General features: G+C 36.3%; 2 protein-coding genes across 4 annotated transcripts in view; one reads left to right on the top strand and one right to left on the bottom strand.

Moving 5' to 3' along the window:
• The window catches only part of kif13bb (kinesin family member 13Bb), a 34569-nt gene extending 22312 nt beyond the window's left edge, over positions 1–12257 (top strand). The window contains 18 exon segments of the mRNA XM_051139123.1: positions 47–179; positions 270–416; positions 731–760; positions 1822–1921; positions 2068–2194; positions 2392–2447; positions 3873–3991; positions 4072–4248; positions 4323–4415; positions 4881–5030; positions 5157–5234; positions 5316–5369; positions 5630–5771; positions 7968–8101; positions 8380–8439; positions 8584–8730; positions 8839–10303; positions 11374–12257. Of these exon segments, the coding sequence (XP_050995080.1) occupies positions 47–179; positions 270–416; positions 731–760; positions 1822–1921; positions 2068–2194; positions 2392–2447; positions 3873–3991; positions 4072–4248; positions 4323–4415; positions 4881–5030; positions 5157–5234; positions 5316–5369; positions 5630–5771; positions 7968–8101; positions 8380–8439; positions 8584–8730; positions 8839–10303; positions 11374–11606 (3445 nt within the window). The 3' untranslated portion in view covers positions 11607–12257.
• Positions 12258–12287: 30 nt separating this feature from the next.
• On the bottom strand, positions 12288–25741 carry hmbox1b (homeobox containing 1 b). Of its 3 annotated transcripts, none has more exons than XM_051139130.1 (10): positions 25599–25741; positions 20850–21371; positions 19784–19869; positions 18225–18335; positions 17521–17674; positions 17328–17410; positions 17102–17197; positions 16556–16665; positions 16365–16448; positions 12288–14859 (listed from the first exon to the last, which is right to left on the bottom strand). In XM_051139130.1, exons 2-10 carry the CDS (start codon positions 21368–21370, stop codon positions 14716–14718), a joined length of 1389 nt encoding a protein of 462 aa, XP_050995087.1. In that variant the 5' UTR covers position 21371; positions 25599–25741; the 3' UTR covers positions 12288–14715. The 3 variants fall into 3 exon arrangements, with proteins under 3 accessions (XP_050995087.1, XP_050995088.1, XP_050995089.1); XM_051139131.1 differs by having other exon boundaries at positions 16556–16650; XM_051139132.1 differs by having other exon boundaries at positions 16556–16647.
• Between the last annotated feature and the right edge of the window lie 1350 nt (positions 25742–27091).

The raw sequence follows: 27091 nt of genomic DNA, 5'->3' as shown, positions 1-27091 counted from the left end.
ATAGTTTCTTTTCTGCTTTATTCTGTGTGTGTGTGTGTGTGCGCAGGTGGAGTGAAGTGACCCGCAGGCTGGAGCTCTGGGTTCAGATCCTGGAGCTGAACGATGCTGGAGAGTTTGTGCCGGTGGAGGTTCAGCCAGCTAAGGACGTCTGCACAGGAGGAATCTTTCAGCTCAAACATGTCTGTGTGGACACATTTTTTTCCATAGAAGATCTGACCTTTTGTGCCCTTGGATGCAGCTCATGACTTGATTCTGTGTCTGTGTGACAGGGTCAGTCCAGGCGTGTTCAGGTGGAGGTGCGTTCGGTCCAGGACTCCGGCACCATGCCTCTGATCACCGAGTCTGTGCTCAGCGTCTCTGTCGGCAATGTGGAGGTCCATCACACTCGATCCGGCAAAAGCATAGAGACCCAGAGGGTGAAAAATCCATGTTTGCTTTTTTTTTTTTTTTATGCATCCATGCATCTTTGTAAATGGGAGGGAATGTTTGTACAGGAGAGAAAGAGTTGACAAGAGTTGGCCGTATCTTATTCTGATTATTAACTGCTTGAACATGCATCTAAATTTAGAATAATTGATTGATCATCATTAGAATGAAGGTAAAATGTACATGCTTGAATGCCGTTTGTACACAATTAGTAGTGAATGAAACTGATGAGTGTGTTTGTTGATGAGCTCTATTAGCAGATGCACAGGTCTTGACTCAATGTTTTTCTGTCTTATTTTTGAAGATGGAAGACAAAGATGTCGACAGTTATCAGGTAATGATATTTCAGGATGATTAATGGTTAATAAAGTTAATAGTTCTTATTATCAAGAATGCATTAAATTGATCAAAATTGACACTGAAGACATTTATAATATTATTTATAGAAGAATGTCTATTTCAAATGAATGCTGTTGTTCTGAACTTTCTAATCATTAAAGAATCCTAAAAAATGTTTAAATAAAATGTATCACACTGACACTGAAGACTAGAGTAATGATCATGAAAATTCAGGTTTGATCACAGGTATAAATTACGGATTAAAATACACTACCGTTCAAAAGTTTGGGGTCAGTAAGACTTGTAATAGTCTTTAAAGAAGTCTCTTATGCTCATCAAGGCTGCATTTATTTGATTAAAAATATAGAAAAAAAAACAGTAATATTGCAAAATGTTTTTACAATATAAAATAATGTTTTTTATTTAACATACTTTAAAATAGAATTTATTCCTGTGGTGAAAAGCTGAATTTTTATCAGCTGTTACTCCAGTCTTAAGTGTCACATGATCCTTCAGAAATCATTCTAATATGTGGATTTATTATTAGAATGATCAATGTTGGATAATATCAACAGTTGTGCTGCCAAATATTTTTTGGAACCTGTGATTTTTTTTTTTTTTTTTTTTTTTTTTTTTTTTTTTTTTTTTTTTTCAGGATTCTTTCATGAATAACAAGTTTAAAAAGTACAGTGTTTATTCAAAATATAAATATTTTATAACAATGTAAATTATTTATTATTAACTTTTAATAAACTTTTAATTATTAACTTAATACATCCTTGGTGAATAAAAGTATTAATTTCTTAAAAAAAACAATAAAAATGCACTGACCCCAAACTTTTGAACGGTAGTGTATATTCAAATAGAAAACTAAAGCTATTTTAAATAGTAAAAATATTTCAGAATTGTACTGTTTTTGCTGTACTTTGGAACAAATAAATGCAGCCTTGGTGAGCAGAAGAAACCCACAATATAGTACTGTAAATATGAGCTTTAGTGTGTGCTTTATATATATATATTAATATAGCAATATCTTCTGCGTGTTTCTACCTGTAGGAGGTTGATCTGGAGAGACTGAGGGCCCGGTGGCTCACAGCTCTGACTGAACGACAGGAATATCTGGATCAACGTCTCCAGAAACTTGTTGGCAAGCAAGGTAAAACAAGATGTCGATTAAATGCATGCTTATGGGTTGATAAAAATCTAATTGGTTTTAGCTTTTGGACTAGATCCAGGGAATATTTTTAGCAAAATCAAGAGAAAAGTGTTTGACCAATGCTTGCTTTTATCTGGCTCATGTAGATAAGTCAGAAGAGGACGTGGAGAGCGAGTCCCAGCTGCTGGAGTGTCGTCTGACACTGACGGAGGAGAGAAACGCTGTACTGGTGCCCTCTGCTGGCAGCGGTATCCCAGGAGCCCCGGCGGAGTGGTATGTGACAGTATCCTAGTTCATATTTCATTCTTCGTTGGTCCTAGAATGTCATTCCTATCAAACAATCATAGGACTAGCCTTATTTAACCATAACCAACTCCTAAAATCACACAGTCTGCTCCTTTTTGTCCTCTCTGGTTCAGTGAATTCTTCACATGAACCTTATTTTCACTGTCTGGCTTCTGTTCCTGCAGGCTTCCTATGCCAGGAATGGAGACCCACATCCCAGTCATCTTCCTGGACCTCAGCGGTAAATATTTACTGTGTTTCAAATCCTGTTGCGCTGCCTGGATGTTTACTTCTTACATAGACAGCTGTCTGCTAAGGGAGCATTATAACTGAAATAGACCTCAGAAATGAATGATTTGGAACATTAAACTGACTCACAATTATTTTCAAACTGAGTTTGATGTTAGATACTAAGACTATCTAATAAAAATAAAAATACATAACACAAATATCACTTAAAACTGTTGAATTTAATTAAATTTAAATGGTCTTTAAAAAGTTTTTTTTTTTTTTTTTTTTTTTTTTTTTTAATCTGTGTGATGCTGTTTTTTTTTTTATTATTATTATGTACTGTTTTATTTTTATTAATATTTTTAATTGACTTCTGTTTTTATATTTTTACCTGTCATTTGCATTTAAGTTTTCATAATTTTATTATGTTTTTGGCCTTTTTATTGTTTTTTTGTTTTATTAGTATTACTATTTCATATTAATATTTTATTTTTTTTGTTTTAGTTTATTTATTTTCAGTTAGTCATTTTCGGTAAGTTGCCTAGGAACATTTCTAATTTCCATTTAGATGTATTACTTTTATTTTCAGCTTTTTAAAAAACATTTTTGTTAGCATGTTCAGTTGACAACACCATCTAATATATAGTATATTAAAATATGTAACATAAATTTGTTATTAAAAAAATAAAAATAAACAAAAAATAAAAAAAAATGAACAACATAAATAAATTTTAAAACAGTCCATTTTAATTCAATTTAACTGTCTTTATGGCCAGTACATACAATAATTAAATGATTAAAAATATTACAGAAAAAAATAACAAATTTTAAAACGTAATTAAAAAGTAATAAAAAAATTATTAAAATTGAATCTAAATCATCTTTTTAAAATCTTTTAAAAGAAGAAACTTTTGATTTGTTTATATTTGTTGTTTTAGTGTTATATACCATTTCATTTTCATTATTATTTTGAATTTGCTTTTACTATATATATATATATATATATATATATATATATAAATATAAATATAAATATATATAAATATAAATATAAATATAAATATTTAATATTAATAATTTAGTATTAAGTTTTTTTTTGTGTGATTCAGCTTATTTTCATTAGTTGCCAAGAAAACATTTCTAATGTGCATTTAGTTTAAGTATTTCATGTATTGTTAATATTTTATTTCAGCTTTAAGAACATTTGTGTTTATTTAAATAGTTAAATAGTTTTAGTTTAGTTAACAAAAACACCATGATGTCATGTGACAACTGTGAACATGTGAATGTGTTGTTAAATTATTAAAATATTAACTGAAAATCTCAGAAAGACTTTGAGGAAAAATGTTACAAATTACAGCTGACAAAAAAGGTTGGCAATCCCAGTTGTATGAATTAATTCTGATCAACGTTTCTCTGTTTTGTCTGTCCACAGCTGATGATTTCCATGATCATCTGTCCGCTCCTCTAGCTGGAGGTGTGGATGCTGCGCTCGACAGAGAAGATAAAGATGATTTTATAGACTTACAGATAGTCAAACACTACGAGACAGTGGTGAGCAGAGACTTTTGCTTTTCAGTAAAACTGCACCATGGTATTGCACATTGCATAAATGAATCACTCTCTTTCCACAGGTGAAGGCAGAGGCATCATGGGACTGCACCGTTCATGACAGTTCTGAGCTAAATCGAGCGACGGGGCTGGATCAGAGGATTTACCTCACCGTCCGCACCAGCGTTCTGCTCAGTCATCCCGCACAAATGCAGCTGGTCCTACGCAAGCGCATCTGTGTGAACCTCACCGGACGACAGGTGTGACATGACTCATGATGCTATTTTAGAATTTTTTATGAGTGCTCTTTTATTGATCAAATCTCATCCTGCAGGGTTTTGCTCAAAGTCTGCTGAAGAGGATGTCTCACCGCAGTTCAATTCATGGCTGTGGAGTCACGTTTGAGATCGTCTCAAATATCCCAGGGGTACGTTAAAGGGCAACATGATCTTGTCTTGTCTAAGCATGCAATTCTTGAGTTGCAAATGAGTTGCAATGTGTTTTTTTTTTTTATACTACACACTAATGTTTGGTTTATTGCTTTTGAAAGAAGCCTCTTATGCTCACCAGGACTGCATTTATTTGATCTAAAATGTGATAAAAATGGGAATATTGTGAAATATTGCTGCAATTTAATATAAGTGTTTTCTTGAATATATTGTAAATTTTAATTTATTCCAGTGATGCAAAGCTGAATTTTCAGCATCATTACTCCAGTCTTCAGTGTCACATGAGCCTTCAGAAATTACGCTGCTGATTTGCTGCTCAAAAACATTTATTATCAATGTTGTGTCTTTGATGAATATAAAAAAAAAAACAACTTTTGAACAGCACTGTATATAAGTTTTTGAGAAACGGGTTTCATAAACAGGTTGTGTGCATTTGTTGACAGGACATTCAAAGCTCTGAGGACAGAGAGATGCTCGCTCGACTGGCCACCAGCACAGACAAACCAGGAGCCGACAGTGAAGCCGCCATCGAGAAATACCTGCGGAGTGTGTTAGCGGTGGACAACATCCTCACGCTGGACCGTCTCAGACAGGTCTGACGTACATCATGATCCCCTGTACATATACTGTGTTGTATCTGCTTTATATATGCCTGAATAAGAATATAAATTTTTTTGCTATGTGCACTTACATGTTATCTTTGTTTTTTATGAATTCAGGAGGTTTCAGTGAGGGAACATATGACAGATAAAGGAAAGATTCCCAAACGCTGCCTCAGTTCACCAAATGTTCAACGGGTAAGACATAAACAACATCTTCGAGTAAAAAATCAACCTAAACGTAAACCAGAAATGAAATATAATGTGTTTAATTTTCAGCTCTCTGGAAGCAGGAAAGATCTGTCCACCAGCCAAGACTCAGAAGACAGTAAAGTGAGAAAAAATGCCTTAAATAGTAGCGTAACGGTTCAGATTTCCAGCAGTTTGGTTTGTGTCACAGATCAGTACGTACATAGTACGTCACTGTTTTGGGAAACTACTCATAACAAGCAATGATTTATTACTGTGATCACTTTGTACCGGATTTGCATTGTTGTTTCATTTCCAGGTTCATTTTATCACTTATTCATTGTCCATGCAGAGGTTCAGCTTGTTTACAGATGTTTTCTTGTCTGTACTTGGAAATTGTGTAGGGTGGTTTTGACAGTCGGCAGGAGATTTCTGTGCTAACATCATCTCCAAAGAATCAATCTCGCTCAGCGTCAGTACAAAATCAAAACTCAGAGCCAGGTAACTGTCCTCATCCTCCTCTGCTGTCCACGTTTTCCTTCTCAGGTGAGACAGAGCTTAGATTACCTGATGGAGTTTGACTTTACTCCAGAGTTTGGCTGTCTAACATGTCAACAGCAACAAACTGGCAAAAATAACAAGTACTGCTCACTGCAGAGCCGAATGGCCTCCAGCTCCCCCTCTCTAGATGTCCAGCTCCACCACCTGTGTGAACTAATGGGTGGAGTTATGTTTAGGATAAGGTAAGGGGTAGGGTTAGGGTGTGGTTAGGGGCCGTTCACATATCGCGTCTTTTGCGCGCTCAAGTTCGTTACTTCAAATGTAGATGCGCGGCAGCCGCGCTCATAACGGAAGTGACGGCGCGTCCGCACCGCATCGAGATGAAAACATCTCAACTTTTCAGAATGCTGAAAGTGCACCACGGGTCATGTGACAAGATTCAACCAATTAGCTCCATCTTTTCCAGTAACAACATTGAAAGCTCAGCCAAGATGGAGAAACAGCTGATCATAGCTGTACATTTTTAAATAAGAGCTCCACCTCCTGCTATTTGGCTCTGCAGCGAGCACCCTCTCAAAAATAATGCTCAGAACACATTATTAACACCTTAGCAACCATACCGAACTCCATAGTAACATAAAACACTCAGAACCCCTTTTAGAATCACCCTGTCAACCATCCAGAACACTATAGTAACATGATAAAAACACTCAGAACAACTTAGCATCATCTTACTAACCATACAGCAGTAACCAAACACTCACTATAGCAGCATGATCAAAATACTCAAAACATCTTAGCAGCACCCTAGCAACCATACAGAGCTCTCACTGTAGCAACATGATACAAAAATACTAAGAATATCTTAGGAACACCTAGCAATCATCCAGAACACTACAGCAACATGACAAAAACACTTAGCAACTTAGAACAACTTAGTAACACCTTAGCAACCATACGGAACACTCACTACAGTATAGCAACATGATACAATATACTCAGAACACCTTAGCAACACCCTAGCAACCACTCATAATACCACAGCAGCTGTATCGCAACATAGAAACACTTAGAACACCTTAGCAACCTTTTAGAACACCACTGCAACAATATATAAATGATAAAACACTAAAAATACCTTAACAACACCCTAGCAACCACTCATAATACCACAGCAACTCTATAGCAACATAAAAACACTTAGAACACCATAGCAAGGCTGTAGCAACAACTCATAATACCACAGCAATGACATAGTAACATGAAAACACTTAAAACACTATAGCAACGCCCTAGTATCCACTCATAATACCACAACATTGGCATAGCAACATAAGAAACATTTAAAAACACTGTAGCAGTGCCCTAGTAACCAGGGTAATACCCCCATAATACCCCATCAACTGTATAGCAACATAAAAAAAACTTTGAAAACCTTAGCAATGACCTAGCAACCACTCATAATACCACAGCAATGACATAGCAACATAAAAACACTTAGAACACTTTAGTAATGCCCTAGCAACCACTCATGATACCACTGGAACTGTACAGCAACATAAAAAAACATAGAATGCCTTAGCAACACCCTAGCTACCACTTATAATACTATAACTACATACAAATATGATGAAGTCTTTTAGAATACCTTAGCAATGCCCTAGCAACAACATATAATGCCACAGCAACCATATAGTAACATAAAAACACATAAAAAACGATTGCATAGCAACGTAAAAACACTTAGAACAACGTAAGAACACCTAGAACACCTTAGCAGCAACTTCAAAGCAATATAATTAAAATACTCAGAACACCTTAGCAACACTCTAGCAACCAGCCACACATCTATAGCATAATGTCAGCAAGCGGCACTTTTCTTAAGATAAGTTGAAAGCTGTTACTGCTGTCTAGTACCTTTGACCTGCTGGCCTCTGCATTACCTCAGCACTGCATGGCGCTTAATAAATGTTTGTGTTTACAGCAGTTATTTGGTGCATGTCATCAAAGTGCCATAAATGGTTCTGAAAAAAAGTATATGCACTTCATTTGGCCGCTATGCTCTCGTTGGAGGCGCAGATCTGCTGTTATATTTTTGGTAATGCTTTATTTATGCTTTGCACTTTTTTTTTTTTTTTTTTTTTTTAACTCCCATGGGTTCCCTGCTCTTTTCTCCTCTGCTTTTCTTCTGTCCTTCCATCTTTCTCTCTTCTGCTGCTCCTCAAACTCACATTCCTGCAGGTCTCTCAGGATTTGCTGCATCTTATTTCTCCCCAGTGAAAGCTTTAGTGTCTCCAGTACCCAAGATGTTCAAGTCTCTGTTATCCAAGAAAGAGGAGAAGAAAGAGATGCCTCCTCCTGCTGGCTTTGAGCAGGTAAAAACATCTGCTGTGGCTCTAAACATACTTAGAAAAGCAGAATATAGTATTAGCATGGCACAGTGTGCCAAGCTGTGATTAGCATATAATGTCCTGGAAAAATCTTAATTTATAAATGCAGAGTTCAGGGTTATGTCTCATCTGTATTTCAGTGTTGTTTTTTATTAATAGTAATATAAAATGAAATATAGAATTTTGTAATAGTCGCAGCATTCATTAAGTTGTGTGGTATTCCTGGTAAGACACTAATATATTTCCTCCTTATTTTAACCTAGAATGTGCCACGTATTATTGTGCAGTCTGTCAGTCATGAAGACATCAACAGCTATGAACTGGTAAGTCTGAAAAATACAGTTTATATTTGTATAAATATATGTTGTATGATATTTTTATAATTTAAGTAGTCATTACATTTGTATATGTTATTTTATGTTTGAACTTGTACAGTTGAAAACATTTGGATGCATTTTATTTCAAAGACTCCACAGGGTCCAACAAAAGACACAATTCAAGACAGCCAATCAGAATCTGCTTCCTTTGTGCCCATATTTCCGGTTATTCTTGATAAAGTAGAGACCACTGAAGCATGCACCATATCCTCAGAAACCACATCTAGTATCCAGATAGTAAGTCTACTTATTGTATTAGTGATGTGGGTGAGTTTCTTAAAATTTGCTTTTATTACTCATACTTATGTATATTATTACTTAGCTTGATCTCTATGATCTCCTCAGAGCCATGCAATGGAAACTCCAATTTCAGAGAACCCAGAGAACGTTGAGGAGGTTCCGCTGCCTCATCTTCCTCAAGAAGTTAAAGAAGTTCCACCTCATTCTGTTCCTACAGTGGTTGAGAAAGTGCTACCTTCTAATCGTTCTCTAGAGGTTGAGGTTTCACCTCTTAATCCATCTTCAGAGGTTGAGGAAGCTCTACTTCCATCTGTTCCTTCAGTGGATGAGGAAGTTCTATCTTCCAGTCCTTCTTCAGAGGTTGAGAGGGTTCTACCTCCATCTGTTCCTTCAGTGGATGAGGAAGTTCTACCTTCCAATCTTTCTTCAGAGGTTGAGGAGGTTCTACCTACATCTGTTCCTCCAGTGGCTGAGGAAGTTCTACCTCCTAATCATTCTTCAGAGGTTGAGGAGGTTCTACCTACATCCGTTCCTCCAGTGGCTGAGGAAGTTCTACCTCCTAACTTTTCTTCAGAGGCTGAGAAGGTTCTACCTGTATTTGTTTCTCCAGAGGCTAAGGAGGATTCTTCTTCATCTGTTCCTGCAGAGATCAAAGAGGTTCCACATCTTTCTGTTTCTCCAGGACTCAAAGAGTCTGTACCTCCTACTGTTCCATCAGAGATTAAGGAGGTTCCACCTCCTGCTCCTGTAGAGGTTGAAGAGCCAAAGCAAAGCCCGGTTGGTGACTCAACAGACGGCTCCATCAGCGATGTCTCAAGTGGTTACATTTCTACAAGTGTCTCCACAGCGACTCTCTCTGAGTGTGCGCTCTCGACTGTTGATTCTCCTGTCCTCGACAACACAGAGACCAAAATAGACACTACCTTCAAGAAGGTTGAACCAAAAACAGAGTTTGTGCCAACAAGCAGCACATCTCCAGAGCATCAATCCAAACTTGAACCAGCTGACCTGGAACTTGGAGAACAGATATCTGCAGAATCCCAGACGTTAGAAGAACATGGTCAAGATGCATCTCCTCAAAAACCCCTCAGAGTTTCTGATTCCTTACCTCAAGAAATTTCTGAAGCCAACGTCTCTTTATCCCATTCAGCTGCACCACCAGTTGCCTCAAAAACATCTAATCCATCAGTACCGGTGAAGGCCGCTAAGCCATCGACAGCTGCCCAGCAATCAAGATCTGAACAAAACGTCAAACTCACTCCTGCTCCCGCCTCCAACCCATTCCAAATCCACCGAGTCAAGACCTCCGGCCTAAAGTCTTTCAATAGGATCCTGCATGAAGATGAAGAGGATAAAACAAAACTCAGTAACTCTTTATCTGCATTGAGCGAGTCTCAAGAAAGACTAGAGATCCTTTCGGATTCAGAAGAAAACTTTGAGACTCCCGATTGGCTAAAGGAGGGGGAATACGTTTCTGTGGGCACTAATAAAACTGGAACAGTCCGTTACGTTGGACCGACTGAATTTGCAGAGGGTGTTTGGGTTGGAGTGGAACTTGATGTACCAGCAGGTTGGTAATGCTTTTGAACTTCAGTAGATTAATAGATCAGTAGAGTCTGCAATACAACCGGCATGCATATCAGATTCTAGTCATTGGAAAGGACTTGCAGCCCCCTGTATTTTCTGGGCAATGCATTTGCAAATGTTGTTTGTAAGGAGCATTCACATGCATAACTTGAGAGTCAGTAGATCTAGAGCAGGGGTGCCCAAACTCAGTCCTGGGGGGTCGGTGTCCTGCAGAGTTTAGCTCCAACTTGCCTCAGCACACCTGCCGGGAAGTTTTTAGCATGCCTAGTAAGAGCTTGATTAGCTAGTTCAAGTGAGTCTAACTGGGGTTAGAGCTAAACTCTGCAGGACAGTGGCCCTCTAAGAGTTTGGGCACTGATCTAGATCTAGAGAATACTGTTTGCAATGCCACCTTTTTGCAATACTGGTCAGAACTGCTTTGGCCAAGGCATTGTAAGCAACTTCAGTCCTAGAGCGCTACTGTCCTGCAGAGTTTAGCTCCAAACCCTTGTCAAACACACCTTGGGTTGGGTTGGAGCTAAACTTTACAGGACATTGACCCTCCAGGACCGAGTTTGGGCATCCCTGGTGTACACCATTGTGCCAATGGCTTCTACCATTTACTTAGGCTTATGATGATTTTGGGAAATGCTGTTCTGGTCCTAAATGTTATGTTATAACAACTGTTTGTACTTCCGGTTTCGTATGATTCAGAATGGTGATCGTTAGTCCTTTTTTATCAATTGTACACTTGCATAGCCTTCACAACAGCCCACTAACGAACTCTTCTAGTTATTAGAAGTGACGTCTAATCCCATGGTCAATAGATCATTTGATTTGGCAATGTTCTCTTTTCATATCCACCACCGAACAATTATTCTCTTCATTTCAACGCAAAAACAATGGTCTTGTGCCTTTTGATTAAATTTTACAAGTGCATAGACATCTCAGTGGTCCACGAACCAACTATTTTAGTTATTAGAAATGACATCTAATCCCATGATCAGTGGACCATTTATATGCGAATGTTTGTGTCTCGTATGCACCAACTAATTTGCTCTTCTTAATTTCCAGGTAAAAACGATGGTTCAGTTGCCGGTCGCCATTACTTCCATTGCAACCCTGGATACGGCGTTCTCGTGAGACCAAATCGGGTCACGAAAGCAACGGGTACCGCTAAACGGTTGAGGCAGAAACGCAAGCAGAACCTCTCAGGATCTAGTCCCAACTTGGCAGCCCTTACAGCGCTGGCCAAAGGAGAAGCCGGCGCACGCAAGAGTGAAAACAGGAAGTCTTGGGTTAGCTGAGGACAGTGCATCCTTGTTAATGGACTTGTACGGAGGACAGTATCGGTATGGCACTGAAACACTACACTGATACCTGCAAGAATGTAACCGCGATCTGATTTACTAATGCATATCTACACTACATAGTGCCTAGTGTTTGAAAAACCCATGCGTCAAGGCATATTTTCAGCAGTATTTTTAGTATTATTCTTTTTTTTTAATTTAATATCACAAAGTGCCTTGTTTATCTGAACCCAGTGTCAGGGAGGATGTGCATGCATTGGTTTCCTAGAAAATGCAGGATATTGATGGATTCACTAAGCGCTTCATTTCATTTTATATACAGTAGGTAGGTGAGATGGGTTTTACTGGTGGAGATTAAAAGTGCCAGACGTTTTATTCAGACAGTTTTATTCATAAATGATTGTTTTTAGTGTTATTATGGTGAGTTAGTTCTGTATTTTCTCTGGTTTGGTACCTTTGTGTTATTGTTTTTCCTTCTTCTTTTGAATGAGTAATTTATGATCAAATTGTTATTTATTTTTCAGATCAAGCTAATGACAAAAAAATAATAATGCTGAAGATTTTATATTTCAATGGTGAAAGTAATAAACTTTATTATTTTATTATCCTGCCTTATAAACCTCTGAATGCTGTAGTAAAAGATTTTATATGCACAACCAACTCATAAAAATCACACGGTTGATCATCAATATACCTTTATTTTCCAGAAGATAAAGTACTAAAATAAACACAAGTTTTAAAAAAAAGTCATTTTAAACAAAGAAACTGTACAAAAAGTTCATATATACTATAGTATACTTACAGAACAGTCTACTGTCCAAAAAAGGCACTAAATTCTTAAATGGGAGATACAGATGATTCACAACAGAATGCTTTGAAATCATAGAATTATTTGATTCAAACAATCTTTAAATTCATAGTTACTGTCTTTTCTGTTTATTTATACAGTTGCTTTTATAAGCCTATAGATTTTTTTTTTGTTTATAGACGTATGAAAATGCACTCTGAGGAACTAAATGGAAAGCACCCCCTTTAAACCAGCAGGGCTACCCTTCGTCAGGAAATAAAACACTTGAGGCAACAGAACAGTCATTCGTAGGACCTGTATGTCACTGTGAGATCATGTAAATGTCAATACTTGACGTCATACTGCAGTTTGGCACATTCTGTCATGAGGCTTTAATGACACAAACGTGGTTTGTAAAAGCACATTTGAACATTACAGCATTAGAAAAATGACCTTTTGTTGTGTATGGCTGCAATGTTTAAATGTAACAAACTTCTAATACAAAAATGTGGCAAATGAAGTAGTGAGTTTCTTGAGTGAAGGGGGTGCTTGACGCTTCAGGAGACTGCTCTGAACATAAAAACGGTGTAAAACAACCAAATAAAAAAGAATCTTGAATTCTTATTAAACAAAAAAATTGTCATTTCATAAATATCAATTGTACACAGGAAGATAGAGGAAGGATACATAGAAAAGCTGGGCTTCGTTCATGACACGGGCGGAACCAATTTCTCTTAGCTGTGTGTAAAACCATTCTTATGTAATTTGTTGCTTTATGTAAGCGTTGCATTGAGTTGATGATCATTTATGTAAGAATGGATCTACGAATGATTCGTTCTGCTCCTTAAAATGAACGAAGCCCAAAAAGTGAATAAAGTTCTTTTAGAACGTTTTTGAATAAAATAGGCTACATTTTGGAACCAAGCTTATGTTAGATGAGAGTTCAGACTCTCTGTGGCAGCAGAACAAACATTTATCAGTCAGTCTCTTGTGAACGATTAACGCTGTGAAATTCTGATGTCATTTCACAGTAATAAAATAATAATAAAGCTTTGTGGGAGTTCGCACATGTCATAATTCTGACTGCTGTCAACTTTTAGTGGAATGATATTTCACGTTGACGTATTTAGTTCGAAGCACAACGAGAGCAGATGCTTCGGTTTGGACTCTTGTGTGAATCTTTGCACGTAAATTAAAGACGTAAAAGATTAATAAATACAAACATAAGAATAGCGCTTTAATGCGAATTCACTTTGGGTAATGCTGGATATTTAACGGTTTAAAATAAAGAAAGCTTGCTGTCTGCCGACTGAAGTCTCTTTTCGCAGGTTCATTTAGAGTCCAGGAGACTTGAGCTTTTGCGCACGATAACTCGCGCTTTGGCGGTTACGTAACCACATCTTTCAAGTTTCACTACGTTTATAATTCAAAGATTAAAATCAAAGTACAGTATAATGCAATTGAGTGAATCTCACAAAAAGCATCCTGGTTAAATGGAAAAATAAGAAATTATATTTTGCATTTTCCATGGCAATTACTCACATTTTCCCCCAAAATTGTTTACGTTTTTTTTTTTTTTTTTTTTTATATTAGCAAACAGGAGGTACATCAAATATCATAAATGTTTTACAATTTAAATATTTATTTTAAGCATTTTTTGAGAGGAAAATGTGCTGCAAAAAAAGTCTTAACAGTCCCCAAAATATTTATTTTATGCAAAATATATTTCCCTCTCGTTTTGTGGTAAAATGTATTCTTGACCATTTCCGTGAGATTCATCTAATTGGTGTTTGATGAAATACCGTACGAAAGTAAACCAGAAACGTTAGTTAACTAAGAGCATCTGTAGTGGGAATGGGGGAAATCTTGAGTCCAGAGCAGAAATAAACCACAGCTTTGCCGTCTGAAAACATCTCTGCATGTTTTGCTATCAGACTCACCTGTCTCCTTACCTGTCTGTCTTTAGCTTATCTGTGAGAATGAGGAAATGAGGGTCACTGGAGCGCACAGACAGGAAGCACAACTAACATTATACGAGTTACTGGAACTGGAATGAGGTACGAGGTTTGGGTCAGCAAGGGTTTGAGAGGTTTAACGTCGTGGCCGAACGTCGTGGAGCGACCTTCCACTTGTCAGTTCCTGTCGAGAGGGTGTGTCGTTGACTCTGGATTTGTTTAGTGGTTCAGCAGGAGTGTCGATGGCAGGCGATATTAGATTCTAAAAGCTTGAGACAGAGCGTTGATTTGGTCATTGCTCCATGAACACGTCTGCAGACGTCTACACACGCACTCATTGATCCTGTTTGTCCTGCAGTCTCCCTCAGTCGTCATCCAGTGACTCTGTCTTGATTTCATTGGCCACGCCTCCCGGACGGGATAGGGCGAGGATGCTGTGATTGACAGCTGCCATCTCCACAGCAAGGGAGATGGGGTCCTGGTGGTCTGCGTGATTGCCGGCATCATCCTTAAAGAGACGCGTACGTGAATTAGCGACTGCGGCAGTGAAACCCCTTGTTTCAGCACTGGTTAATTCTGCCACAACAGCCATTTGCACTCTGCATATAAAACATGTATATGAACGTGCTGTTGCACCTCCAATAACTTTTAAGTCTTATTTTGATGGGTTGCGTCAAGGAGCAGTAAAAATTGGTTGCACTCACTAAATGAATGAATGACAAAAAGAAACATTCTCCTTCGATCCATGAACGTTTCTCAGTTAATGTATGCAATCTGACAGGCTGAAGTGTCTGTCGTAGCAAATCAACACATGCTGTTGTGAATAATTAAGCAGTCACATGAATAATAATGAGAAACAGACGCATCATCGAAATACTATAGTCCTTTGCCATGTCACAAACTGTAGCTGTAGATTTTAAAGCAGAGAGATGAAAATAGCACAATAAAACTAAAAATGAACCAGTTTTCTCTAACAATTAATATTAACAGATGCTAACATTGTCTTCTATGATGTGCAACATAAACACCTCTGCTAAAATATCAGAAAAAGTAGTCTGGGGTTTCATTATCCTTTAAGTCAACATATTTTCTTTTATAATGTTTAAATGTAAAAATCTAATTTTGCATTACATGGAAAAAAAATCCTAGATTTCAATGTAGGAAATATTACTTTCTTTTTTTTTTAACATACTATTGCAAATTTATTTTAATATTATAAGTGAATACATAATATATTTATAAAAATATATAAACAAGTATTTTTTTTATTATTACCATCATTATATATATATATATATATATATATATATATATATATATATATATATATATATAGACTTAATCTAAATCTTAATTAGATTTGTTACATCATGTAATCAATTAGATTTTAATTGCTTAACAGCACATCTATATATGTGACCCTGGACCACAAAAGTCATATGTAGCACGGGTGTATTTGTAGCAGTAGCCACCAATGCATTGTATGGGTCAAAATTATAGATTTTTCTTTTATGCCAAAAATCATTAGGATAATAAGATCATTCCATAAAGATATTTTGTAAATTTCCTACCGTAAATGTATCAAAATGTAATTTTTGATTAGTAATATGCATTGCTAAGAACTTCATTTGGACAACTTTAAAGGCGATTTTCTCAGTATTTCAATTTTTCATTCTAGATTTTCAAATAGTTGTATCTCGGCCAAATATTACTCAATTATTAAAAAAAATTACCCTTATGACTGGTTTTGTGATCCAGGGTGACATATATACATTTACATTTTTTTTTAATAAAATATATTTAGAAAAACATTACTTTTCCTAAAAATATAAATATTACATTTATTTATTTAATTTTATTTTATCTCTGAAATCCACTTATGTTAGTTATTTACAACAACAGGCTATTTTTTGCTACTGACTTGAGTTTTCATGTAGTTTCCTGTTGAGTTTTGATTATTTGTATGTATAAAGTGTGTGTGATGCTATTTATCTTTTGGTTTTCACGTGATACCTGTGTTGGTGAGGTGGGCTCCAGACGGTAGTAACCAAAGGGTCTGTTCACGCCTCTCTTTTCAAAATAGGTAACCTCACAACCCTGTAATGAAATAACTGAGATCAGCTCTAGCAGTAATTTAATGTCTTTAGATTCAACTGAATCTAAAAAGGATCCTTTAGTTTGGCTAAGTCATTAGATTCTCTCACCTGCTCGTTGTAGTCATTAGCGTCAACGTCGTCGCTGTTGGAGTGTCCTCCAGGACTCTGCACATCTATCCCGTGACTCTCCAAGATTGTGGCTTCTTGGAAAAAAGACCCTGTCATGAAACATCTGAAACTCTTTAAAAACCACTACCACAACAAACGAACATTAGCAAACTATTCACTGCCAGTAACCCAACCAGTAAACTCCTGATTTCAACACGTGTCTTCACCAAGACAAAGTCATTACTTTATAGAAATAAGGGTTATTAAAACTAAAACCATAATAAAACTGAAATAAAATATACAATTTATGAAATTTAAAATATAAACTTTTTTCAGCTAGTTGCCAAAGAATCATTTTCTTATTTGTATTTAGTTTAAAACAAAATTGAAAAATTAATAAAAACTATAATAACATTAAAAAAGATAAAAATGACAAAAACACAAAATAACGGTCAACTTTAAATGAAAATATAAAAATGAAAAACTGCATTTAGTATCTCGGTGATACTAAAATAACACTGATATAAATCAACTGAAACACGGTACCAATATTGGCCCTCCTCTTGATTTCTTTGCGTCGGTTGGCAAACCAGTTGTAGACTTTCAATGATGTGACTCTTTCCAAGTCAGACAACTTCTTTCCTAGGCAGAAAAAAAAAGATTGAAAGGTCAAAGATAATTGCGAAAATGCAAATGCAATATGTAATTTGTAGCGAAACAGATAAATCTCACAAACACAGCTGTGCAGATTCAGACAAAACAGCATTTCTACCTGGTTTCTGAATAACAGCATTGCAGGCGTTGGCGATTTCCTCTCGTTTGGCTTCATCTGGATATTGATTATCACTGAAATAACTGAGGAGAGAACAAAGCAATAAACACCAGTTCAGTTGGCGAGACTAACCTAAAGCACATTTTTTGTTTTTAAGACATAATTTTTTAGATGGAGGTGTTCTCCACCTCACCTCTCCATCACAGCGAGACATTCCTTCCTCCAGGTGAATCGACTGCCTCTGCGCAGGCGGAAGCTTCCAGGGGCGGAGCTTATGGGAGGCGGGGTCTGACGCCACTCCATCTCATCCAATGATACAGGAGTGGGGCGCATATTTAATGTGGCACCTGAAAATATGTATGAAAAATATATACACTACCGTTCAAAAGTTTGTGGTCGGTAAGTTGTTTTTTTTTTTCACATTTTTAAACGAAATCACTTATATTCACCAAGGCTATATTTATTTGATTAAAAATGCAGTAAAAACACCAGTATTGTGAAATAATTTTACAATGTAAAATATCTATTTTCAATTTGAATATATTTTAAAATGTAATTTATTCCTGTGACGTAAAGCTGAATTTTCAGCATCATTACTCCAGTCTTCAGTGCCACATGATCCTTCAGAAATCATTCTAATATGCTGATTTGCTGTTCAAGAACACTTCTTATTATTATCAGTGTTGAAACGTAACATTAGAAACGTCTTTACTGTCAGTTTTGATCAATTTAATGCATCCACGCTAAACAAACATACTTATTTCTTTCCCAAAAAAATCTCACTGACCCTTAACTTCTGAATGGCACTGTATTTAAACATTTCGGCCTATAACTTGTTTCAACCTTATCTATATGTAGATTTACCAACCTACAGTAAAACAAGCAAAGTTTGTTAACCTGGTGTTGTCTTCTCCAGTTGGTACCAGCGATAGAAAGCTCGTTTCTTCTGTTCGCTGAGATCTGAGCCTTGCTGGAGGAGCCAATGAGAGATTCTGCTCTGACTGATGCCTGACAGAGAAAGAGAAAACAAATCAATAACAAATGAATGCAGCAGTCAGAGCCAAATGACAGACAGAACAATAACAAAACAGCAGCCCATCTTACATTCAGAAATCTATTTTGGTTTAGTAATTACGGTTCAATGTATTGCATTTTTTTTTTTTTGCATATTGGTCCTTGCTGAAAGCAGAATGCAGTAGAGCAAGAAAATCTTAGTTAATCAGAACATATGTGACCCTGGACCAGAAAAAAAACAGTCTTAAGTAACATGGGTATATTTGTAGCAATAGCCAAGAATACATTGTATAGCTCAAAATTATAGATTTTTCTTTTATGCCAAAAATTATTAGGATATTAAGATAATGTTTCATGAAGATATTTGTAAATTTCCTACCGTAAATATATCGAAACTTAACTTTTGATTAGTAATATGCATTGCTAAGAATTTCATTTGGACATCTTTAAAGGACATCTTTTTTTTTTTTTTTCCCAATATTTAGATTTTTTTTTTGCAGATTTTCAAATAGTTGTATCTCAGCCAAATATTATCTGACCCACAAACCATACATCAATAGAAAGCTTTCAGATGATATATAAATCTCATTTTCAAATAATTATGACTAGTTTTGTGGTCCAGGGTCACATATTGTTTAATATCAATCTATGTAAAACAGGATTGTGAACAATTAGCTATATTCATTTATGGGGAATGGCAATATTGGAAACCAAACAACCAACAAAATTATCTATACACTTGTGGCTGTGAACAAAAATTAAGATGGAAATCAAAGAGATTTATTACTTGTTGCATCACACCTGGTTATATTCCAGTTTCAAAATGCTGTCGATTTAACACAGACAATCGTTTTGACTCAGTACAAAAGTGTTATTTGAGCTGTAAAGTCTAAATTGTCTATATTTAAGCTGTGAAGTCTAAACCCTCCAGCAGTGGGAGTGCTATTCTTGGCATATGAACTTCCTGTGGTTTGCAAAGACAAGGTCATTATGAGATCCTATCACACTACGGGATATTATTAAAGACAAGACAGATAACACTGCAGTCTCCACTGTAGATTAACACAAAAGCTATAAAAGTTATTCAGTCAAGTTTTCTCTGCCTTCTGTTGTTTGATTAACATTAACAACACAGACAGCAGCAGGTATATTGGGCTGCTGTCACTTTAAGACAGACTGCACAGATATCGGTAAATTACTGAAAAATTATCGGTATGTGATTTTGCTGATAAATGATTGTTCCAGCAATGATAATGCAGTAATGGCCCCACATCTGTACCAAGCATCTTTCATGCATGATGTGTATTTTTTTTTTTGTTTATTCCAGTGCCATGTCTTTGACCCATAGACTTGCACTATAAGTGCATTTCTGTAATGACTGCTGATGACTGAACATGATAGATGTTTTACAAATTAAGGTAACAGGGTGATGGAGTACTGACCTGTGACCTGAGCCACCACGGCCTGTGAAATGCGTCTGTTGCCCAGAAAGGCTTTGATTTCCTCCTTCACCAGGGTGCTGTCCCGCCTGCACACATCATAGGACGCAAACATGTCAGCTGCAATTCAACACCACAACAACACGACGTCTGTGAAGATTCAGTTATCAAATGCATCGCAGAATGTCTACGAGCAAAATGACCCCGTTTACACCAGGTAAACTCAAGCACACGTCAACGGTGCTAAATTCAGGACAGATTTAGAAAGTTTAACTTTCAGCATTGTTAGAGTTTGAATCGGCTTTGACCTTTGACCCACAACAGTGTTATTTTAATATCAGTGAGATGATTTTTTTGTAAATATCTGGAAAGGTTTTTTTTTTTTAATATTTTAGTTTATTTAATATGTCTATATAGTTTGCTATTTTATTATATCCAGTTAAATTGCAGGAAAATTAAAAATGTCTCTTTGACAATTAGCTTAAATAAAATAAGTTGCAGGTTTTCCCCCCCTTTCAATCATCTCAGGGCTCCAGACTGCTAAACTAAAATAGTTGCAAATGTGTTTAAAAAAAAAATAAAAAATTATGCATGCAAGTAATACTTTTGTTTTTTTTAACCACTACTAAAAAAAACTGTGCAGTAGTACTGTATTCTCCCTATTATTAAAAAAGGAAATACAAGAGTATGCAACAGATATTCTGAATGTTAATATACAACAGTGTTGACACATTACTTCAAAATGCTGCATGACTGAGTGCAATAATCAAACATCCAATTATCATCTCAGTTTTGTGTTTTTTTTTTTGTTTTTTTTTAGTAATTTTTTGTTTGTCATTTTTATTTTAATGTCTATACATTTTAAGTTATCAGGTTATACTAAATGAAAAAGAGAAACGTTGCTTTGACAACTAGCTGAAATTGTTATTTTTATTTTATATCTATTTTTTCGATTTTATTTATTTATGTTATACATTTTTATTGTTTTATTTTATTAGTATTTTTTTTTTACACTAAGAAATAATAACTTTTTAGTTTTAGTTAACTATAATAAACCTGACTAACTGACCTCATGAGCTCCTCCACCTTGTCGTCTATATCCAGGTCCTCCTCTGACCCCTCCAGCCCGTATGACCTGGTGGCTGCCGCGCTGTTCACCGGATAACGGTTTGGCGACAGTTTCCCATTGGGCGTTGCCGCCAGAGCATCCCGCCCGTTTTGTGCCATGGCGACCAGAGAGACCGGCGAGGGTAAGACGGCGGGTGGAGACGTGGCGTAACTGTTGCTAGGCGACGGCGATAAATTACCGTGGAACTGCGTTTGCGTCGCTGTGGAAGTGGTGGAGGAGGTCGCCATGGTGGCATTGCTAGTGTTGTTTGAGGTGGGTGTAGTGCTGGAGGTGGTGCTGTTGGTGGCATTGGAGTCAGAGGGGCCGCGCCGGCCGAACTTGTCCCCGTGTTCGCGGTCGAGTCGCTCCAGGGTGTCCAGCGCGTGCACGATCTCGGGTTTGGTCATACCTGTACGCCGCAGTCTCTGGAGCAGGTCAATCTGTTCGATGGTGAAGCGTGGCTCATCTGTGTAGTGAGACATTCTGACGGGACACAGAGAGAAATGTTATTGAACACAACACACTTAAATCACATGTGCATCAATGACTGTTACAGGAGAGTGTTTATGAATGCTTATAGAAGAAACAAACAGATGCTACATTTAGAAATGAAAGTTTGCATTCTGTGCAGCACATACTGTATGCTCCCTATCATTAGCCAAAAATTTTGAAAGTTAATATGCAACATTTTGCCACATTACCTCAACATGTTAAGTAATGAATATATTTGTCATACAGTAGTTAAATTTAATCCTAACAACTAATTCTGCATTCTGAACACTTAGTCAAGAAGTAAAAATACATATAATAATAAAATTATATACATAATATCATTTTTTTTTTTTTTACATTTTATTCATCAGAGAATCCTGAAAAAAGTATCACAGGTTCTGAAAAACGGATCACAGGTTCCCTAAAAAAAATATAGTAAGGTGCAACTTTTTCCAACATTGATAATAAATCAGCTTTGCATCACAGGAATGAATTCTATTTTGAGGTATATTAAAATAAATTAAAAAAAAAAAAAAAAACAATTTTAAATTTTACAATATTACTGTTTTTCTGTATTTTCAATCAAATAAATAAAAACTTTTTTTTATAAATTAATTTAATTATTTTACTAATTTGTATACATTTATAAAAAATACTACATTTCAAATTATTTGTCATTATTTAAAAACAAACTGCCATTTAAAATCTTTTTTTTTTACCATATTTCTCCACTAGTAAAACAAACAGATACTGTGCAGTTCTGTGCACTCCCTACTATTGTAAAAAGGAAGTAAAACCACAGTATGCAACAATAAATATTTCAAACGTTATGCAACACTGCAATATGCTTGAGATATTAACTTTCCAACTCATATTAGTCAACAACTAGTAAATTGACTAGTTTTAAGCAATGTCAAGATAGTAAAAATAATGGAAGATGTTGCTTCTAGTTTGTTCATAAAATAAAATATAAAAAAGTAAAATACATCAAAATAGAATAAAATAAACGTTAATAAAAATATCTGCAATTCTATAATAATATTATAATATATATATAATGGTTTAAAATGTAGGTGCCATTAAAAAACTATCAAGTTAAAAATAACGTTTCTTTTTGTTTATTCATAATTTTAAAAAATGCTGTAAAATTTACTTGGTAAATAAGCACATTTTTGCATAATTCTTTGACATCTAATTGAACTTTAGAGTTGAACTTTTGCAACTTTATAATAAAATTATAAAATCTATATGCAATAAAGTTTAAAATGTAGATGCCATTAAAAAAATAATAATGAAAAAATTTTTAAAACAAGTCAAGATGTTAAAAATAATAGATTGTTGCTTTTGATTTATTTATCTCAGGCTATGCTGTTATCATAAATTTGCAACTTTATGGTAAATATAAGCCTATTTTTTTTGTATAAATATACTTTGACATCTAATAGTCATGATTATGAGGAGTCATTATTCATTGCATCTTTGCACAATGCAACAAACACTTCAATTACTTTTAAGACTGGTTGTCTTTAACAAATACTGATTCACAAACGACTCTCAACTGCATTAGTTAATGTTTATATGGTTTAAATCAACCCAATGACTTGCTTACTGAACTGTTGAGAGCTTATACCAAGTTAACAGCTCAATTCAATAGTCAGTTTTTTTTTTTTAGCTTGGAACTGTCACATTGTAAACAGAACGTTAAGTGCATTGCATTGTGGGACACAGGTTGTACATTTACTTCCTTTGCACACCTTTCGAACGCATATTTTCTGTAAGAACAGCAGGAAGGAACAACCCTAGAATTCACTCAAACATGTGAAGACTTGGATCCTAAGACAAACGAATGAATTATCATAATTTGGAGTGCTCCGCCATCTCATGGCAGTCGAGTTATGATGATAAAAGCAGGATTCATCTGACCTACTTAAAATTCTGTTTATCCAAGACGGCTTTCATCAACAAGCACGAGCAATTACTCTCGCTGTTGTCAAGGAAACCATACCACCCAATGACGGATGGCGTTTATGTAACTCCAGATTAAAGCGCAGAATGCAAATACGGAGCACGCTTTGTTTAACCTTCTAATCTGGAGCACATGGTTTTATATTAAGCTAATGGTTATGCATAGTCGTATTAATACCAGGCGGTAATAGATGACTTGCCAACCAGGTTACAGGTTACTGTTTAACCATGTTCTTTTCGCTGCAGCTATTTTGTCCTCTACCAGGTAACATAGGCGATTAATAACAGTGATGCTTGACTACTAATAATCATTCTTTATGAATGGAAAAGACCGGTGACCTAGTGGCCTTGTGGCAACTACTCTTCTAACTTAACCATCCCAGTATCACAGCTGGTTTGCTGCGAAATTCCTCACCGGTTTGGAGTTTTCCATTATACCAGACCTACTATATTTACACAAGTTAACCGTTAACCTTACACCGCTGGAGCCAAAGCACTCACCGCTAAAAAAGGGCTCAGTGAGCTCTCGTACAGCATAATTGCTTCCACTTAGATCTCAGATGATCCTTATAAAAGTCTGTGATAGGAACGTGGCAGCCGCTGTGGGTTTCTAAAAATATATCACTGCGAGGCTTTGACTGAGGCAGAAATTGTGTGTGCGATGAAAGATACAAAACGCTGTCGCCATCATGAGAAGCCCTTTTGTCATGCATGCGATCCTCCTCTGACGTCTCTTAACATGCACAGAGGGTCTCACCCATAAGCCCTGCTGCATTAGTGATCATGTGGCATTAAATGCTGCAGGCGTTCACTGCAGGGCTCTTTATGAGGGCACAGCTGCAGAGACTGCAAGTCAAGGGTGCAGTCCTGCACCGCATGCACACGTGCATCAGCTCATCTGACTGCATCCAGACAAGTCAAATGAGTTCATAGAGAGCTTTAAATAATAATCCACATGAGAATCCATGTGCCCTTCTTCTTTTCATTTAATAACTACTGCTTGTGTAGACGTGGTCATCGTCAAACACCAAATTAGACTGAGTTATGCAGGACGGAAAATGTGTTTTTTGCACTATTAAAACTTGACATTCCAATATCTGCCTGTTTGTACAACGTTCTCCGTGTTCGATTTCTAAAATCTAACAACAAACAGCAGTACATGCTATAGCAAACTTTATGTAAATAATTATTAATTTCATTAATGGTTACAGAGTTATGGTCAGGCACAGGTTTTATGACTTAAAAGTGTACATTTAACCTTTAAACCCTGAAACATCTAAAACACCACAAGTTAATATACATTGAAACGGGGACAAGATGCATTTTAACACCTTACTTGCTTATTTATTCATTTAGGTGTTGCAACAGACTTCAGCAGGAGCTTCTATAAATAGTTGTGTGCATAAAAAGATGTATCCCAAGAGGAAGAAAATATTTTTTTCTATGCATCTGAAGGCTCCTCACATCCTCAGACAGATACTGGAAACTCAAGTTATGAATGCAGATCAGAACAAGTCCATGCAGCAAACTCGAGATCAATGAGAATTATTCGCAAATCACTTTCATGTAACTTAATTTCAGTCTATGCATTGCACGTGAAGGAGCTTCAGGCGACTGGGCAAAGCCCAGACTGTGTTTAAAATATGGATATTTTCTAAATGCATGTCATATGATAGTGATAAAACCACAGACATACGCCCATCATCTTTGTGCATGAAAACTAACAGCATATCCAGCATTAGAAAAACACCACCAGCGTGCATGCGAAATGTAAACATGCACACATTAAACAAGCACTTATTTAATAACAATTCACATTTCAACCTATATAAACAAAAATAAGTTTTGCACCACTTATCTATGTCCTGACCTTTGCAAACAGACAGCAAGGGGGCTTTAAATAAACAGCACACATACTAAATAAATCTCAACGAGTTATTCACATAAGTTTTTATAAATATTCATCAGTAAATACAACGAATATGCACAAATAAAAACATGAGTTCAGCACTTTCACACTAGAAAAACGCTACATAACTCATTAACTGACAAATATATTGCTAAATAAACTACCTAGACATGTAAACAAGCCTACGAAGATTTAAACGAGACGCACATGTCGATTAAAATTAAATCACGAAGCGTGTTTTTAACAAGATAAACAAAACGAACTGAATTATCCAGGCGGCTAGTTAGCTTAGCACAAGCCAGCACAAAACTGACTCTCCTCAGGGAAAAAATCCCATTTCTTACCTGGAATGAGGAAAACACGCAAAATCTCAACGCAGCAGATCATTTAATGCGCTCTGTCAGGCGATGAAAATGATATTTTATGTGATGTTGTGAGGAAGACTCGCCCTGACTGACTGACTGACTGTCTTTGTCTGACTGACAGCAGCCGCGCTGACGTCACGCCGCACGCCTAGCATCTCGGGAAATGTAGTTTTTCGCGGACGCGACGCCATAGAGAAAACAAGAAGCAAATGAAAACGTTTTATGTCAGTCAGACTACAGAAAACAACCGGGGAGAGAGAGTGCGAAAGATGCAAGTTTCCTTAAATTAACTTTATGATACGTAAAGTTGTGTTTAAAGTTAATTTACATAAACAGTTGTCTCAGGTCTGAGGAGGACAAACATAAAATGGACATAATATCTTCAGGTAACGTTACTCTTCAGGTTCTTCTTACATTAAATGAAAAGAAACAAGGAAAAGTGTTATAAAAAGTTATAAATATATAGTAGTGTTTTGTGTTCAGTTGCTTCTACCATTTGCTCTTTTGCATTAAATGTCACTCAGACTAATACAATCAGATACAACAATAATTTCTCAAACATTTATTACAGTATATAGTGATAAATTTAACATTTACTTAATTCGAATGAGACGACTGGATGCGTTCGGTTTATTCCCTATGTCACCAACTGAATTGCAGTGGTCACACAATTTAAAATATTGTTAGTTAAAGGGTTAAGTCTCCACCCCAAAATGAATAAAAAATAACGATTTTATTTAACAATTCCTCCGCGTCAGCGTAGCGCAATTTTGAAAAGTATCTGCTGAGCGCAAACTGCGTACGCCGTTCTGTGTCAGCCGTACCATATGGAAACGTTTTCTACGTATATTTACGCTTTGACTGAAACGAAAACAGCGTATCCGGCGTACGCAGTTTGCGTCCAGCGGATACTCTGTAAAATGGCGGGAGGACGCGGAGGAGACGAATTGTTGAATAAAATCGTTACTTTTTTTCTTTGCGTACAAAAAGTATTCTTGTCGCTTCATAAAATTCAGATTGAACCACTGATGGCAGATGGACTATTTTGATGATGTCTTTCATACTTTCCTGGGTCTTGACAGTGGTATTTACCTGGCAGACAATGGGACAGTCACAAACCTCCCGGTTTTCATCCAAAATATCTTGAACTGTGTTCCGAAGACGAGCTTTTACGGGTGTGGAACCACATGGGGTAAGTGAATAATGATAAAATTTTCATTTTTGGGTGGAGTAACCCTTTAAGCTACAAACTCCAGCATAATGCACAGTGTTCATCCAACAAGTATTTTGAGTTGCAGCTAGTCGAGTGTTTCAGTAGTTAGCAGTAAACCTGTTAGGGGTTAGCTCTGAAGTTCCGATCTGAATCAAAAGATTCAACCGCTCAAATGATTCGCGATCCGCGCTCCGAACTTCCGATCTGATTCAAAGGATTCACGAACCCGCTTTGAAGTTGTTGTCTAAATTAAATGATT

This window comes from Labeo rohita, chromosome 20, assembly GCF_022985175.1.
Source record: "Labeo rohita strain BAU-BD-2019 chromosome 20, IGBB_LRoh.1.0, whole genome shotgun sequence".
Classification (NCBI taxonomy): domain Eukaryota; kingdom Metazoa; phylum Chordata; class Actinopteri; order Cypriniformes; family Cyprinidae; genus Labeo; species Labeo rohita.
This window is presented reverse-complemented; position numbering and strand designations above follow the sequence as displayed.

Excerpts from the sequence above, each read along its gene's own strand:
- hmbox1b (XM_051139130.1), bottom strand. The coding sequence starts at position 21,370 with ATGTCTCACTACACAGATGAGCCACGCTTCACCATCGAACAGATTGAC. Across the intron at positions 16,666-17,101 it reads CAAGAGGAGGGCCAATATTG|GGTCTTTTTTCCAAGAAGCC; the intron begins GTACCGTGTTTC and ends GTTTCATGACAG. Across the intron at positions 16,449-16,555 it reads CTAATGACTACAACGAGCAG|GGTTGTGAGGTTACCTATTT; the intron begins GTGAGAGAATCT and ends ATTTCATTACAG.